Source organism: Sparus aurata, chromosome 9 (assembly GCF_900880675.1).
Source record: "Sparus aurata chromosome 9, fSpaAur1.1, whole genome shotgun sequence".
NCBI classification, from domain to species: domain Eukaryota; kingdom Metazoa; phylum Chordata; class Actinopteri; order Spariformes; family Sparidae; genus Sparus; species Sparus aurata.
This window is the reverse complement of record NC_044195.1, coordinates 18,675,380-18,694,030: the sequence shown is the minus strand read 5'-3', so window position 1 is coordinate 18,694,030 and position 18,651 is coordinate 18,675,380. Positions and strand designations below refer to the sequence as shown.

The window sequence follows — 18,651 nt, the reverse complement described above, 5'->3', positions numbered from 1 at the left end:
ATGTTCCTATTGAATGATAGTTCAATTCAATCTTTCATGGAGGAAATCTGCATATGTGATGCATTGTTTTATAGATTAACTATCATTTCTAAAGCTTTAGATCTTAACTAGAACTCAAATAAAAACTTTATCAAGCCAGTTTTTGACTTCGGGAACAGGTATTTACAAAACATTCATTATAGTAGCTGTCCCTTTTAATTATTCTAATTATTTTCTCTATTATGTTATTATGTGAAAATTGTTTTACTGTTTACACTTGTACTGTCTTTGGCCATGACATGTTCAACTTACAAACAAACAAGACTAAAATCACCCACATTATTATCATCTTACAATACATGACATTATCATTATCATATTAGATCTCTGCCAAAGGTTAGAGCGATATAGCGATAGATGATAGAGGGTTTTTTCTGCATTTTTGCTACATTCTCTGGGAATAATACATGGATCTTGATTAAAAAAAAATTAGGCGTCTGTAGGTGGCTGTTATCTAAAAGTCAGTACAAATTGATGCAGATCCTGATAAAAATCAGCCTCTAGAAGATTTAAATATATTTTCATAGAGGGCAGTCTTGAAAGTCATCTTTTTCAGCCACTATAAAGTAACAAAAAGGATACTGGATTAATCTTGATTGAATTACAGGTGACTGGTGGGCCTTGGTGGAGGTTTGCACTATACTGTGCCATTCTAGTTTGGCATTATCCCCCCGACTCACTGGACATACCTCACGTAATCTCACATGTCATGTCACTAATATTAGCCAACTCCCAGTTCATTGTTAACTGTTGTATTGCACTGTGTTTTTGTGTGTTTTAACAATATCCAAGTATCCTATATCTACCTGTAATGTTATTTTGCATCACTAAAAAATCCTTTGTACTGTCTAATAATCAACTTGTCAGTCGTCTGTAAAGCTCCTTGAATTGGACAAGCCTGTATTCAAGTAGCTATGAAGAATAAACTCTGTCCTGGCACTGCAGTTGTTAAAATGTCTTTTTACTGAGCACTTTAAGACAGAAACAATGAAATGGAAATGTATTAATCATCTATGAATATCAAGAGCTCCAGAAGCAGTTGCCGATTGGACCTTTTTGTGAGATTAATTTGGTAAAAATCTTCCTTAGATTGAGGGATGTATGGTAGGGCAACAGTTGCGCAAGGTCAGGGTTACGCAAAATTGGGAATTTTGTAAGAATTTATTTAATGAGGAATGTTGTCACTGCTTGATATATATTGTGCTTTGAGATACTGTACAATGAGTATTTCTGTGCAAGATGAAAAGCAATAAAACACCAGAACATCACTTGGTCTAGGTAGATTTTCTAAGAGTATACTGAATGAGAAATGTCTACTGTAAGAAAATGTATGTATGTGTTCATCTGTGATATATTTATGAACAGTTACCTTGAACGATAATCTCTAAACCTTGAAATTAGACCTGAGGCAAAAAGGGATTGAATAACTTTAATTTAACTCAATTGGAGCTTTACTGAAGGGAAATGCTTATCTAGATAAATCTGAGATAAGATAAAATATGTGGAGAGGGAACTGTGTTTTGTTTGCCTTTGTTTTGAGTTTCATTTTGAATGATGCTATGTAAAATATGATTTCTGTCATATTGTTGATTATCTATGTATCATTTAATTTTGTGTTCACTGCAAGTGTTTAATGATGCAATAAACATAATATTTAAAAAATGGGAATTTTCTACAATGCTTAATTATTTATCTTTTAAATACAATAATTTACACAATACTTTAAGCCCCCCATTTAGCATTTATAAGCTGTAAACCTATGTTAACATTTAAGAAATGATTTAAAACCAGCAGAAATGTGTAGTTAAGTAGCTAAAGGGACATGTGTTTATTGATATTCAGCATTTGACAAATACTATTATTACTTCTCCTATGAAGACATATTTTATATGATCACAATAATATGACATTACATTATTACCTCGTGTTTTACCGTACTGTCATTCATTATCTGTCTCCCCTTGTGGATGCCCTCAGGGAGACTTGTTGACAAATACATTCATAAAACACTCATATCTGCATATAACTATATTATATTATTTCATAAACCAAAGGATACTAAAAGACTGCAATCACAGTCTGTTCACCTTCCTGCTGTTTTACCAGCAGATTATGAAGCAGCTTCTTTCCCCACTACTGACCTTGTCCTCAACAGTCTTTCATTAATAGTTCATTTTTATGACTTGATTATTATTTGCATTGCTCTGTGTATTTTTGTTTGTGCCTGTGTCTGTAGCTTTGGGAACTGCAAGTGAAATGTCACTACACAAGCTTGTGTTGCATACTGACATTTAAGTAAATCTTGAGTCTTAAAAACGTGTGTATCTATTTATGGCTAAAATCTTAACTGTTCAGCGATACAGCTGGTAGTTGTTCAATGAGGATGATGAAGTGTTGTTATATTTATTTTGAAAGTATTCTCACAATTCCCCTCCTGTCCAGTTCCACCTTAAAAAAACAAAAAACAAAAACGGTCATCTTAGATAATCCAGATGTTGTGTTTCCTGAAGGGCAGGTGTTACCCCCATATCTCCCTCTTTTACTCTACACTAGCCCACCCTGTCGAGGCCTGTGATGGGTCAGGCAACTCAATTTCCTCACATCCCCAGTCCGTTCAATCAGCCAGTCACTCAACCACAGGCCTCATTCATCTCACTTAGGGACAAATGACCATTTTGGCAATGCCTGAATTAAAAGAGATTTGTCCTGACCCAGCCCCCTCGCTCCCTCCGATCACTCAGGCCACCTGAGTTTACACCATTTGAGCAACGCTTTGCTTTTTCAAGTCTGTCATGTAACACCAGACAAGCCAGCATTGTATCTACTCGGTCGTCCTGTAGTCCTGGGGGAACACTTTTGAAGCCCTGTCCAATGTTAATTAAAGAGCTTGATTCCAGTCTCTAAAGGACAATGAGCTGTGTGTTTATATCTGCTCTGTAAGTGATTAAATGTTCATTGAATCTGAATGAAAGAGCTGATGTAATATCTGCAGGGGGTGGATAAAAACTGGACAACATACTGGGTGTTTCTGCCTCGATGAAGATTAGGATTAGAGTAAGAAGAGCTTATGATGTGTGTTGATACATTTTACTGTACATGATGTTTCAACATAAATATAGAAATGTGTAAGATTGGACAGGATTAGTAATATTGCTGCAAAGAGAAAATCTATATTTTCATTAGTCCACACAGCTCAATATAATTCTATAATGAATATTTTGTCAGTATTCATGTTGGTTTGTTAAGATGCATGAACAACTGACAAAATCATTAGTAAATCACACCAGTATATAATCAAAACTCAAGTGGAGTAACACCAATTAGGAATTGTATATAACAAATAATAATCCTTTAAGGGTACATATTGGGCTAATTTTCATTTTCATTTATTTTTATTTTGGTTACTACCAGAATATGATTACATGCTTTAATGCTCAAAAACCACATCATCTTTAGACCTCCTGACTGCTCAGTCTTCTCTGATTGTCTAGCTCACACACGCCTGAGCCAGTACCACTAACAACAACAGAGCTGCTATTATGCTTGCAATTACGTGCAAAAATAACCTCTAGTCATAAACTTATATTAGGGCCCTATGATTCCCGCAATCACGGAATCGCGGACGGAATCGCGGAATGGCTGATTAAAACGGAATCTATTTTTAAACGCGGAATTAAACTGGATTCCTAAAATTTTAATGGAAAAAACAGAATTCCCAAAAATTAAAACGGAAAAAACGGAATTTGGGAAAAAATAAAACGGAAATTGGGAAAAAATAAAACAGATTTTATAGGGCCCTATAAACTGTGCAAATGTGTGACGTGGTGATGTAGCGTGATGTCACAAAGTCACGAAATTAAAGGTGGGACTACAGATAAGGCGTTTCAGGGTCAGTGTTTTCTGTCGGAGAGAGTAACTTCTGTTGTTGCTTACTTCGAGCATTTTAACCCTAAAGATAATTTATGCACATGAACCTATATAAAACGCTGAAGGAAAGGAAAAAAAGAAAAAGCATAATAGGTCTCCTTTAAAATCTCCAAAGCAGTGTTCATTCAAGATACAATTCTTACTTTAATATGGATTTCTAATTCTTTCTTCTTTGTGGGAAATGAATAGTAGGAAATTAAACAGGAAGAACTTTTCCATTTCACATACTTCACATGGGTGAACTGAATATTTCTTTATATTTCCAATGCTTCTAAATGTATTCAGGTCAGCTGTTTGCAGGGAGGAAAGCATCACCACCCAGTCGACAGAGAAAGGTCAGCTATCTCATGGATCACAGCCTTTCAAATCTAGTCTCATTACTGTGAATGAGGCACATGCACCACACAATACATTTGCAGACGTTACTCCAGCATGGTGTTATCACAGAATCTGACTGAGAGATAGAGAGCTCGATAGCTTTATTGGTGTGGTTTACCTCTTTTCACAGTCAATGCCTAATGTAGATGATGGTATGATACATTTAAAATGGATGATGACGGTGGGGGAGGCTAAACGGTTGGATGAAAATCCAATTTTGCCACACAATCGCCGGAGACAAGTCTGAATTCGGCTTACATTAACTCAATGTGATGTGGTCACGAAACCCAAGCGATTAAATGTCAAGCAGTGATTGCTTCTCAGATGCTTTGTGGAGAAATTTAAAGCACAAATACATTAATGCTGCGAGGGGCTAAATGTGAAGCTCCAGGGTCACCAGCACTGTGGCTGCATCGAATATTATCTCTGTCAACAATAATCACACATAAAAGCTCGCGTGTATATAAAAAATATTGTGTTTCCCTGAGCCTAAGCAGTGTGAAACAGTGATCATGTAATGAGCAACCGATGGCTGTGCATGGCTAGTTCAAATAAATTGCTTGGAAAGACATAACCTGTGGGTAATTAAACCTAAAAATGCATAAATTTAATGTGACATTGTTTGCACATATATCCAGTAATTAACAGCCTCCCTGGTGAGAGGGTGGTGTTGCCTTAGGTGCTGTGTGTTTGGTTTTAATCTCACAGTGAATCAGTGTGACTGATGGGTAGTTAGAGGGCTTTATGGAAAGTCACATGACGGCTGGCTTTCAGGCACGACTTGTCATACGGTATACTCAGAATGGAGGACCATCAGTCCAATCTGCCAGGCTCATCTTGCAGCCACGAACAATATATTGTTCATGACAATTTTAAGCAGCATTCCATATACATTTTTAGTATTCATTTAAATGATACCGATGCTACTATATCTATTTTAAATCCCAAGAGACTGCACAGGTCCTGGTCGAGTCTTGGCTGGAGCAGGGTCTTTCTGTGGCAAGCATGTTCTCCCTGTGTTTCCTCCGGGTACTCTGGTTCCCCCACCATCAAGAACATGTACATAAGGGCAGGTCGCTGCCTCGGGTTCTGCAAAGTGGATGCCAACTGTTCCTAATACTTAGTATGGCTCAAGAGAGAACAAATTTTACTATACGCTGTACTGTGTATGATTGTGTATGTACAAGTAATTTGATTTGGCTTGACTGATTTAATAGTTTCTGACATCCTTACCGTTTCTATGGCACACAGCCCCGAGCCGATTAGTTGCTACCTAAGGCATAGACATGCATGAATATGTACACAACTTTTACAGGCAGAATTAGAGCTGGGTTATGTATTTTGTAGCAAGCAATCCTCAAGCAAGAGAAACTAGTGCAGCTGTTGGGGACTATTGTAAGCAGTGGATTAATACACATTTGGTGCTCTAGTTAGTATTCATGGCAGCAGGATACTGTAAGTGGGACTGACCCAAATAATCTACATTGTCCATGTTCATGGTAATGATGTCACCCATAGTACTGAGGTATTTTAATTGCTTGGCACAAAAATTGACACAAAAAGAAAAGGAACATAAAGTATTACCAGCTGGAAGAAAAATAGAATTGATATATAGGACGTGTATGGAGGACAACATTTTGACACTCACGAGCTGAAATAAAGCTTTCATAACAACTATCTTTTATATTCCCAATTGATTTAATGAGTATTTGAATTGTGAAGGGGCTGCTCTTGGTAATGAAATCGCAGATAATGATTACCCTACTCCGTGGTTCATAAGCTAAAAGAGCTCTTAAGGGTTATTTAGCAGGATTTTGTTTTCGTTTTTTGTTTGGTTACCACTCGCTGCTCTCTTGTGTTGTTTCCAGATGCAGCAGGAAGCTGTTTACAAGAAAAAGCTCTGATATAACCACAACCTCCCCCACAGTCACAGACTTGCTGCTAAACATGTTGTATCATTTAGTTGCTTAAGAGCCATATATTTCCCTCGGTGACCAAAAGCAGAAAGAGTGTGAATATTTGCCTTAAAATCACCAGGTGACCAGAGATATGAGTCCAAATCAATTGTACATCAAATGTGACACATCCATTGGTTTATGGGCTATTGTTTTGAATCCTTGAGTTTGGCATTATCATCTTAGTATGCTGGAGCCAGACAAGAGGGTGGAGCTGGGGAGCTTATGTATTGCTGTTCCTCTATCCTGACTGACTGTTGCTGTGGTAGCGCGAGTCAATCACAAGTTTACTAGAGCCTAAAGCTGCATAGCTAATTGAGCTAACTGGCTAATGACAGCTAGCACCACTAGGCAGCTGAACTGGTGATATCCTTATGACAGCAAATTAGTACATATTGCACCTTTAACTCATTAGGAAACTGTTAGATGGAGACTAGCACCACCCAGTGTTAAGGAGGCTTTTTGCATCTCGCGCAAGCGCAGAAGGTACGCACTGCTGTGTAATTGGCAGTTGCCGAGGCGGTCTGTTTAAATGCAACTTTTCCGCCAAATGGCTCAGACAAGAGGCAACGGAGTGGTCGGATGAAGGCAGTTGGCCGTTGGTTTGAGTCTGGGCGGTGTGTGGGGGCCTTTAAAAAGAATGCATTTCCATGTTGGCTTCACTTTTCAGACCTGAAAGACCAATCCATATTTTACAAAGTAGACGCTCAAAATGAAAGACAATGTTGCTCCGTTCCTGCAAAATCTATAAATGTATCAGTTTTTCCGAACATGCTGTGTGTACTGCTTGTTTCTGCCGCCCCTGAAGTGGCCCAAAAAAAAAGTTAATGCAGCTTTAACGCACAATTTGATGTAATCATTTATTATGGTAATTCAGATGACTCATTAAGCACTTAATTTCTCAGAGTAAGGTTTAATAAATTAAACTGATCATGCACAAATTTTGTACAAAAAACATTACAATAAAAAATTAAATCCACAAATAATGCTGTTTTTAACACAATAAAAATGTTAAGGTCAGGCAAATGCACCAGTGTGTACGTATTAACAGGAAAAAGGCTCATTCAACTAAGTCAGGTTACATAAAAACAGCTGAGGAGATAAAAAAATACAGCATCATAAAAATTACCCCAGAAAAATCAGTAGCTTATTTTTACATCCAGCTATTCAATGTTTCACAGAAAGAAAAAAAACTGCGCAGCAAGCAGCTGGGAATGTGGACTATAACTAGCACAGAACAGACAAAAGCAATATCACAGCGCTACACGATCTGAACACATGCTGGGTTACGACTACAAAGCAACAAAGACCTCGCACCATGCATGCTGGCCTGTCAGCTTCTGGAAATCCCCCGACAAAAATGGGGAGACATGGAGCAAAGTTTTCATCATCCACACCCAAAACAGGGGAGGACAGAAGTTAGGTCAATACTAGTCCATACAAAATGTATCAGTCATTGTAATACAAACAATCATTCAAGTCTTTACACAAAGAATGATTAGATAGTTGTTCTATAAAAGTCCTGATCTGTGTTTAGAAGAGCACATCTTCATTTTTAATGAGCACCTCCACCACCTGTCTCTGGTAGCGGATGTCATTGAGTGCTGTTACGGCGTCCAGGTTCGGTGCGCGCATGAGGGTGGGCCCGAAAACGATGGCCAGGTTCTCTGCGTTCATCAGGTTGAATTTCTCGTTCTGGGTCACCCTGAAAATATACATTAAAGTAAGAAACATAGGCTGATTCTGGACAAAAACAGAGATTTAGGGACTGTATGAATATGACCTGAACACAATGTTTTTAAAATAAAAAAGATCCTTAAAACATTGTATTTCTCTATCGTAAAGTGAAGGTGGGAGGTACAGTTCTGATCATTTTTCTCATGTAGAGTTCGACTCACCTTTTTAAGTGAGCCATAAGGTACTTCAATGTTTCACTGTGTGATGGCGGCAACAGAGCGAGAGCCTCACGGAAAGCTTCCAGCTTCTTCTCTGGGTCTGTGAGCTCTGAACAGAGAGAGAGAGGAGTGCTGCTGTTAGAGTGACCACAATACACTCTCTGACCTCAGAGGACATATAAGCAGGAATCGATGTTTCCTGTGGAGCAATAAAAGCCATTTGTCTCTCAGAGGATGTTTGAGGTTGCTTGAGATGGCAAGAAACACTGGGAATGTGTTCTTGACTGTAGGGTCAAATTAGGTGCACAATTCGATTGAGGGACGAGCCAGTGTTGAGTTTTGAGAGTTATAGAAGTCAGCAGCATCAGGCTGCATTTGTATTGTTCTGTTTTAACTATAAAAGAGGGAAATTAACAAGGAATGTCTTTCTCTTTCCCCCAATAACAACCATAACATCGGTTTAACAGTAATGGACAAAAAAAAACCCAACCTTACTAAACTAAAGACTTAGACTGTTCTTTTGTCCACCCTCTTTAGATCAATATACTACAGCTGACAACTTGTATGAGCCCCCAGAAAATAATTCAACCAAATCAACCAAATTGACCACATGAAACAAAAGAAATATAGGGTAACACTTGACTCAAAAACTCAAAAATGTGAGTAGTACTAAGGAATGAGTGAGGAACAATCTAATAATTCATGAATATGTATTTATTAGTAATTACTGAATAACACTGATCCAATGACTATAATGATGAGTTACTATAACAAACTTCCCCTTCATGATTAATATAAAGTAATAATAAGGCTAACACCTAGTATACTCAGTGTGATGTATCACTTCGGATGGCTGCAGGCTAAAAACATGTAACTAATGATTAAGTAATGAGTAGTTAATGAGTTGTTGCATGATTATGCTGCCCAGTGGCTGGTTCACAATTTATCAGGAAGAAAGAAGTTGTTATTTTAATTCACAGTTACTTATGAACTAATCATCACCTCAGTATTGTGGCCCTGAGGTTTAAACACAACAATGCTTCAGAAAATGCAACTTTTCAGAACACATGACATTGAACTGTTGCAAGGTACTTGGGTTCTTTCCAATCTCAAGCACAAAGTGTTGTCCAAACTCTTCTCTTAACTGAAATGTCGTTACCTTTTCTGAAACATTGTTGACCCTCACCATCGTACCAAATGATTAATTAATAGAGAATCTCCAAGTTTGTTGGTAACTACTTTTTAAGCATCTATGAACTATCCATCAAGGAGTCATTCATTATTACATACCTCTTCACTTGTTCCTTGTAAACTACTTACATTTCTGTGCTCTGAATTGTAAAGTCTTCACACATAGAGCTCAGAAGTGGATGCTGACACCAGCAAAATGGAACTGAAACAGGTGTGTTTGTGACTAATTTATCTAGCTGTGACTTACTTGCAGCCTCGATGAACCTTGGGTAAGCATCGTATGAGATGACGGGAACAGGCAAATCCCTTAGGTACAGTTTCAGTGCACCCGTAATGATATTGATGTCTTCATAGGCATTCCCTGAGATGTCTGTCTTCTCGCCATCTGTGAGGATGTGTGATGGAATAAGAGAGACATGAAGAAGAAGAGAAGGAGAGTTTTCACACTGTTGAAATGGCAGACATCAGCACTTGCACATCACCGTGTGAAGTGAGGAATAAAGAGATTGTGTTACTTCTCCCAGTCTGTATTTCGCAAAGTAGCTGCTATCATCCGCCTGGCCTGTTTTATTCTGACTTTCCTTCAGTTATGCATGCTTTCCAGAGAGGCCATGGCCTACTTGTGCTGGCAGACTGAACATCACAGTGCTGTGAGCTGGAATGACACTCTGTCATGGATGATCTCCCACATGCGGATCTAGCTAAGAGTTTAGCCCACCACTGCAGGCTTTTTCTTATAGTTAAAATTCACACTGCACTGGGCCAAGACAGGCTCATTCTCACTAAGTCTACTACTGAATCCCAACACATTGGAGGAGTCTTTTTTTAAGGCTATGTTTAAGGCAGTGAGAGTACATCCATGGTTTGTATCCCCTAAGGTCCCCCCCTGTCTGTCCACATTGTGAAACCCTGCGTGTGAGGGACGTGTCAGGATCTGCACTCCCAGATGGACAGTAATCCTTCACAAATGTGTCACTTTCTCATTAATCTGAAATGTTCTAGGGGTCTTATGTAAACATATGTAAGCCTGCGATGTCAATCGTCATGTTGCTAGCTGACAGAAGTCTAGAACACAGTAAAGCCAAAGAAACACACACCTTTGTCAAACGCCATCTTGACTTCTTCCACCGAATCAGTGAATCCAGATATTCTGTAGAGGCCCTCAGACTTGAGTCCTTGAGGAACAAACATGAAATAAACATCAGTTCAGACACTGTCAGGGCTGTCATCGGTAATGTAGAAAAATTCACCTGCATTGTTCACCTCGGGTAATTTAGGAAAAAATGCCATTAAGCACTCTTAAATATGCATAAGAAATTAAGGATGAAATGTCCACAGTGTCACACAATGGAACAACATCGGCAGATGCAAATAGTTTTCTGCATCACTGGGCAAAATAATAAAGACATAAATCAAACTTAGCTTCAGACGTATATTAGAGGGCAGACAATGAGGGAGCAATGAGTTTCCTACATAGCTGAATGATTTAACTGAAATGCAATCAAGTAAGGCAGCAGGAAACAAAGTAATGTATTCCTCATTACACGTTTACAATTACCAGCACACTCATCACTCCTCTCAGTCATCCCCCCGCCCAAAAAACATTAACTCAGTTAGTAATGTAATCAGACTTTTAACACTTCAAACTGAAGAGAACTGGTTGTTGATAGCTTACCAGTTGAGGCTTACAAAATTACAAGGAAAGCTGTTTGACAACAAGCATCATAAATACAAAAGTGGATCCATGATCTCAATTTCAAATGGTATTTTAAAGGGATCTAAAATATTGTTCTGCATAATATTGACTAAAAAATTTAAAAATTCATTTTGTTAATGTAATTCAATTTGAAGTTTTCTAAATACACTTAATAATACATCATTTCATAGTAACTGTCATGATGTGACAGGACGTGAGCCTGATCAGTTGTCCTAAATAAATAATACATGTCTCTATGGAAGCAAAGTAAGCTTTAAGGATTTGGAAATGTATATATTCATGAAATGTAATCACTACTGAATATTACGTATTTAAGGCTTTGAAACACTAAAAAACAATCCATCTATATGTGGGTTGGATTCTCCCTTATTGACATTTCCAGAGGGTTGTTTATGCAGTTTCTATCCTTGATATTAATCCTTAGTTTTTAGGTTTCACGGATAGAAGATTCAAGTGTTGATTATCAAAGCAGCTCGTTTTTGGAAATAAAATTAAAGCTGGTTAAAAAAAAACAAGTTCCACTAATTGGATTGATTAAATTCAGACCACAAAATGTGAGATAAGAATTAAAACTGGAACATTTGGAGCAACATCGACATCTGAAATGTAAATTGGTAAACCTGAAACAAATGGCATAAATCTTAAATTTCCCAATGACCCTCTGGATTGTTGAAGATGTGAAAAACAATCTAACATAACCCCATAATTCCTCCTCTTCAGTTCGCAGCATTTCAGTTAAAACCCTTCAGCTGAAAGCATCTTTACAGCAAATAACGCTGTTAGGGCTTTAGATTGAGTCAATCAGCATGGAAATTAAACTGCATTTATCACATTTGCAACTGACCTCTTGACTCGATCTCTCGTATGCACATGTCCACCACCATGGGTCGCGCCGTATTATAAGCGTTCACCAGGGTCGTGAGGTCACAGCTGTAGATTTTACGGATGTGTCTCATGTCTGGCTTGCAGTCGTTGGGTACCAGAGGCGAGCACTGTTTGTGGACGTTCACACCACAATCTACAGAGAAACAGAGGCAGAGACATACAGGAGGTTTAGGTTTATTTGCAATGTAAAATTTATCAACCAGAAAACAAAGACTCAGTTATTGTGAGGATTTTTATGTAAATTCACATCAACATCATGTCCGTTTGGCTTTGGTTGGCTGGTTTCATGTGTGTGTCTTGGCTTGCAGAACGGTGTTAATTCCCTTGATCAATATTTACCCCCCAAATGTCACGAAACCACTGGAGAGCCTCTCTCTCTCTCTCTCCCTCTCTCTCTCTCTCTCTCTCTCTCTCTCTCTCTCTCTCTCTCTCTCTCGCTCTCTCTCTACCACACATGGCATTGGAGTCACCTTGAGCAGGGGATAAACCCAAAGTCACCTCTACAGGCCCATTTATTAATTAAAAAACAGCAATGAACCACAAGACAGCACATTAATCTATGAAATATTTGTATCTTTCTAAATATTTGTATGAAAAGACTTCGTAGCACTAGTGAAAAGTAGTTGATTCTTGGTAAATGTGAGGAAATTGTCTTTTTGATGTTTTTTCTAATATCCTGTAGCCTCAGTGGGGATCCAAATAGCATATTAGTCATGATGTCAGTGTAAGTATCCCACATAGCGTTCAGTATGTGGGCCTGAGGCACAGCTGTTTAGGGCAGGATTCACCTTGTCGGGAACAGAGGAGCCCATGGAGAGCAGCTGCAGAGAGAGAGAGAGAGACTGCAGCTCTGCTTTGTAACAGAGACGCATGGAGGGAATAAGAGGAACACTGGAAATGCTGTGGCCTGGAGGAGGGATAGCCAGCGCTGCTGCTGTGTGCTCCATTCTTCTCCAAATCCAAGCTCTCACACAATGGCTGTGGAAGCAGCGATTGAGGCGCTGCGGGCTACACTAGACCTAGTTTCCCAGACTAAAATGGGGCAGCTCTTCAAGCTCTTAGATCTTTTGAGCCGCCTCCAAGTTCTGAGAGGGTTTTTTTTTGGCAAATGCCGTGTGCTTTTTGATTCAAAAAACATTAAAAAAATTACAGTTTGATCCCTCTGAAGAATTACTTTTTAATTTTGAATACAATAACCCTTTGAAAGCTTAGAACCAACGCTTCTGCAGGACCTCAGACAATATTTAGATTAATATGGGTCCCTGGAGAAATTCACCCAGCCTGCATTTATAAGCATTGATGCAGAAATGTAATTACCTTAAGAGATGATTCTCTTAAGGATGTGAGACAGGCAGTGTAAAAGAGGAGGGCCTGTCATCAGACACAAATCTGCACAGCTCCTGTTGTCCATGTGAGCACACTGATGGCCCCGGCTCCTATAGGTGGGGCGGATAAGGGCTGAGGAAGGGGCCCGAGGGACACCAGGAGACAGGAGGTGCTGCTTTACTGCACCGTCAGCTCTGTCTCTGTTGCTATGGTGGGGAGGCTGCAGCTCAGTGGTGGCTAAAGGGCTCTGAGAAGAGGTTTTAATGGAGGCTGGATGTTAATTTCTAATCAGCACATTATGAGCGTGTCTACCAGCACCAGAAGCAGAGTTATGACCAGATAGAACCGGTCCCCTTTCTAAAAGAGCTAAAACTGAAATACACCTCTTGTATCTGTTAGATTGTTTGGTTTTTCTACCAACTATTTAAGTTAAATAGGGGTTGAGCTGCTTGACCCAGCTCTTTGGTTGAAGCCGCTGAATTTTAATGTGTGTGGAAAAGGGAGCTCCTTCCCCACGCTCCAAGCTCTGCTCCTCATTAAAGAGACATGCCAGCTTTGTTTTCCTTCATGGGCATGATGGGATGAGGCTGGGGGGGCGTACTCTGATGAGGAAATGTGGCACAACAAGCTCAAGCAAGGGGCTGGCTTCCTGGCGCTCAGTCAAAACCAGTTCACACATAGAAAAAGGAAAAAAAAGGGGGTGGGAGAAAATTTTTTTTGGTATGCAAATTCGAGCATCATGTGAGACTTTGCTGCCCTAGATTCTGCTGGCTGTGGTCGAGTCTGAAGGAATGGCGATAAACTTGTGCGCTTTCCTTTAGATTGTTGTTCCAGATCAAGACATTAATAATTTACGAGCGAGCTCCCACAGATTTCTGTCTGGCATACTTTGTTGCATCAATAAAATATCAAAGAGACACATCAGACTGTATTATGGCACTATTCTGGGATGGGAAGCGAATCCTAACAACAGTTGCAGAGAAATAGAAATCTCGGTATTTGACAAGCAAAGGTGTAAAAATAACAGAACTGTTTACCTCAATAACAGGCCTAAATGTGAGTCTGTTACAGCTATCAAACATAGTACATGAATATTCATAAAGGACTGAAAATGATGAAACAGATTGTAGGTGAATATCTTGAAAAAAAAGGCTCATGCTAAGAACAAAATCAGCTGAGAGGAATACTAAGAATTGAGCTTTAAACATGCTATTTGTCAGCTGCAGCAGTGAGCCTACTGTTGTGTGTTTACTAGGTTATGAGGCAGCAAATGTGTATCCAATAAAATCATGGAAGTGGAAACACAGATAGCCTTTGTTACTATAATGGTGTCAACAGGAAATGAAGAACAACCAAGCCCTGAGCGAAAGAAAAACATCTGGTCATTATTTCCAAAAAAGAGAACAAAAATAAATAAATACTTTTATTAAAGGAGCACTATGTAGTTTTTGGCAAACAGTTCTAACCAGAAGAGAAGCATCTTCAGTGACTGATTTTTTTTAATGCCTAAACAAACTAAATAAACAAAATCTTTGTTTTCATGACCTTAAAGAACCCTGTCACCTTTTTAGCTGAGTTTTCTGGGGACCCAACTTTCTCTGAGAACAGCTTGTTTATTCAGAGTTTGTCTTATTACCTCATTGACACTGTAAATATTAAAATTCTGAGTTTGAATTTCTTCTACAAACCTACATAGTGGACCCTTCAGACTTGATATTTGTCTGCTGCTTGTAGTGAGCCCATTGTTGTATGTTTACTTGGTTATAATGCAGCAAATGTTTATCATGGTGGAAGCCTTTGTTCCTGTAATGATGTCAACAGGAAGTGAGCGAAAAAAAATCTATTCAATAATTTAAAAAAATAATAATCAAAAAATAGATATCTTTGGATTTCATTCATAATCTGTCACCATGATTGGTTCTGAAAGTCACTCTTCTGCTCATTTGAACTGAGTCCCCCATTCAGTGAGAAGAAAGTAGGTCAAAAACAAGGTTTAACATACTGTAAAGTATAGAGTATCTGTTACATCATAGAAACAGAGACCTCCGTCCAATCTATTATACAATCCCTAATCCATAAACCACTGTTAGGACTTTAGATTAAAACTCGTTAATCCAGCGCCAGATCTACTAAAAACCAAGTAACCCATATACAGTAATGCTCACTTTGTACAGCATGAACATAACGAGAGGACTCTGTGAAGTGATGAAGCAGTTTATGTAAGGCTGACTAAGACGTAATGAGAACAAGATGTACGGTACCTGCACATTTGACCCCCTGAGCCATCAGTCCCCACATGAAGCTGGCACAGTGTTCACACCAGTGAGGCCCTCGGAAGGTGTGGACCTACAACAGAGAGAGAGACAGTGACACATACTAGTGATGAGGTGCAGTGGCAGGACATAGAAGGAACAGCGGGAAGTTTCATTCCACAGACATCCCATCTCCTTCTTTTACCAGCCAGGATGTAGGTGCTGCCATCATGAATGAGGCAGAGGAGGAGAATTATCTGTGGGTGGAGGAGGATTGTTGTTCAAACAGACCCTCAAACTGACAATATGCTGGGGTTGGTGCAGCAGTGACATGGAGCAGGGGAGGCTTTGGCACAGCAGGATGTGTCACTTCACCACAGTGAAGGTGCAAGTTGTCAGGAAAATTTGCTATGGAAACAGTAGAAGGCTGCCTTGCTTCGTGCAGGAAAAGCAAGGCCCCCCATGCTCCATCAGGTATCAACAGCCCAGCCAATCAGAGAAGCCTCTGGGAGAATGAGGAAGTCACAACTCTCCCTGGTTTCATTAAGTCAGTGGCAGATAAAGCAGGGATGCTGTATCACCTGTATCACCTTACACGTGAATTTCATATTTTCGTATGTGATTTGCTATTTTCACATGTGAGTTAAGATTTGAACCTGTCACATGTGAATTACATACATTCATATGTGATTGGCTTCACATGTGGATTAGAATTTTCACGTGTGCAAACAAAACAAGCCACATGAAACTGAGTCTTCACATGTGACATACGTTAAAAGATAATAATGTCACAAGCAATTTACTTTTTTTGCATTTGAATTCATATGTGATGGCTAATTTGGGCACGTGGATCAAAATGTTCTAAATGTGAAAACGCAACAAGCCACATGAATTTAGGTGAGAGATGCTTCTTCTCATGTGAATTACATACAATCATATGTGATTGCCTTGTTTACATATGGACTAAAATGCCCACATGTGAAAACAAAACATGGCACATGAAATCAAGTGAAATTTTCCCCTCCACATGTAAATCCTCCAATTCCACATTCATGTTTACATGTGATTGGCTTTTGTTGCACATGTGGATAAGAATTTCCACATGTTAAAGAGGCTGCGGTCAGAAAATGTGGAGTAAAACTACAGTTTAACTTGATAAATGTTGTGTTTAACTGTCAGAGTGCCTCATTCGGACAGTTTGAAAATGATGGCCTGGATGAATCATATGTTTTGTGCGCTCATACACTAAAAATATTCTCAAATTCCACAAGATCCTTTGGTTGTCAGAGCTTTCAACACATGAACTCAACACTGCTAAAATGTTGAAACACAACACTCAGCAGTACAAGAGAACAAAGCAGCAGAAAAAGAGATCAGTAAGCATCAGCACTTTGAAAGCCTTGAAGGTAATATTTCACCTGCAGCACTTCATCCCATTAACCAGCCAAAGTGGGAGAGTGAGCCTGAGCCAAACAGGGTTACACTCCTCCACTGTTTCCCCTCTCCATCGGCCTAATCTCTCCATCTGGTGTTCAAACTAACAGCAGTGCTCCACAGACCACCCAACAGATTTTCTTTTGATAAAGGCTCTCTGGACAGACCAAAACAGCTCTGTTTTTCATCCCCTCTCTCTCCCTCTGCACCCCCCCCTTCCTCTTCCAATCTCCCACAAGAGAGGCATGAGAAGCAGCCCTCTGGCCACACATGATGAAATTAAAGCAACGTTTTGGGAGGGGAAACAGCTGAGAAGAGTTTCTTTAAGTCGATTCAAGTCTCACCTTGAAGTTGTGCACCTTCTCAGATCTGGGTGTCCGCTCGTTCTCCTTCAGCGTGGCTCTGCGGACCAGTGAGGTGAGCTGTGAATAGGCGAACAGTTTAAGTGGCTGCCAGAAAGTGGCTGGAGGTTTCTGTGGCCCCATCCTCATCCCCAGAGCTGCCGCCAAAATATCCTCCTGATTGGCCTCCCGCTTGGCCTTTTGCACCAGGGACTTCTCTTCCTTGTGAACATCGTAGGACTCTCTAGATGGCATTCTGGTGCTGCAGACGAAGGAGCAAACCCAGTGGAAAAAAGTCCCAAAAAATGAAGGGAAAAAACTCTTTGATGCTCAGAGCAAGTCTGTATCAAATGATAGTACTTGCATTGTCACAATTAGACAGAGACATCACAAAAAAGCTGTATTAAATTATATTGAAAGTAAAAGTCTGGAAGTCACTGAATAGAGTCCAAAAGAGAGAGAAAAAAAACAGTGGTCCTTTAAATCCTCACACAGCAGTGACAGTAGATCAAGTGGAGCCTCTGTGATAGGACTGCCAGGTTTTATATAAAAGAGGTGCAGCCCTGGGTGCTCATGTGCTTCTCTGGGAACGTGTATGCAGATGAGCAGAGTGGTTTCACTAATCCTCGCCTCCCTGCGCAGAGCTGATATTCTCCCTGGAACAGAGACAGCACACTGTTGTGTACGGATGCTGCCGGGGCGGGCAGAGCGAGGGGGGAGGAGTGCAGGGGCGGAACCTGTAGTAGTCACAGCGGATTAAATGAATCCCACCAGCCAATCACAGCGCAGATCCACCGGCTTTATAGTAGCCAGCCACCCCGCCCCCCACACAACCATCTCCATCAGATATCCAAGCAGAGGGAGCCTGGGTAGGATGAAATGAGAGTGGGATGATAATGAGCAATGAATGAGTCATGCATCAAGAGTGGCTGCTGCTGCTGCTGCTGCCTGCACTACTTGTGACAGCAGTGGGCCGTTAGAGAGAGGAGCTATTTTCAAAATCAGGTTGCCACAGAAACTAATCATGACTGGGAGCACGGAGAAAAGAAAAAAAACAGCACACACACACACAAAAGGAAAAGCAGAATATGAGATCATTCATATTAGTGCACGCTTCAATACGGTAATACGGCAAATTACAACATGCGTTTTTCACAGTCAACATTTAGCACTTGGACTCAAAATTGAGAAAAAACACAACATAAACATGAATGAATAAAGATTAAACAAAAATATAAAGCGACTCCTGCAGAAAAATTTGTTTGTATTGTTTAAAAAAATCAACTGTCTTTCCACACAGCGACGACACCG

At 39.8% G+C, this 18,651-nt stretch overlaps 1 protein-coding gene across 1 annotated transcript; it reads right to left on the bottom strand.

Annotated features, from left to right (window-relative positions):
* Positions 1-7,192: 7,192 nt before the first annotated feature.
* On the bottom strand, positions 7,193-18,038 carry chn1 (chimerin 1). The gene is made up of 7 exons (XM_030429297.1): positions 17,344-18,038; positions 15,575-15,659; positions 11,947-12,120; positions 10,483-10,560; positions 9,633-9,770; positions 8,198-8,303; positions 7,193-8,004 (listed from the first exon to the last, which is right to left on the bottom strand). Exons 1-7 carry the CDS (start codon positions 17,593-17,595, stop codon positions 7,833-7,835), a joined length of 1,005 nt encoding a protein of 334 aa, XP_030285157.1. The 5' UTR covers positions 17,596-18,038; the 3' UTR covers positions 7,193-7,832.
* Between the last annotated feature and the right edge of the window lie 613 nt (positions 18,039-18,651).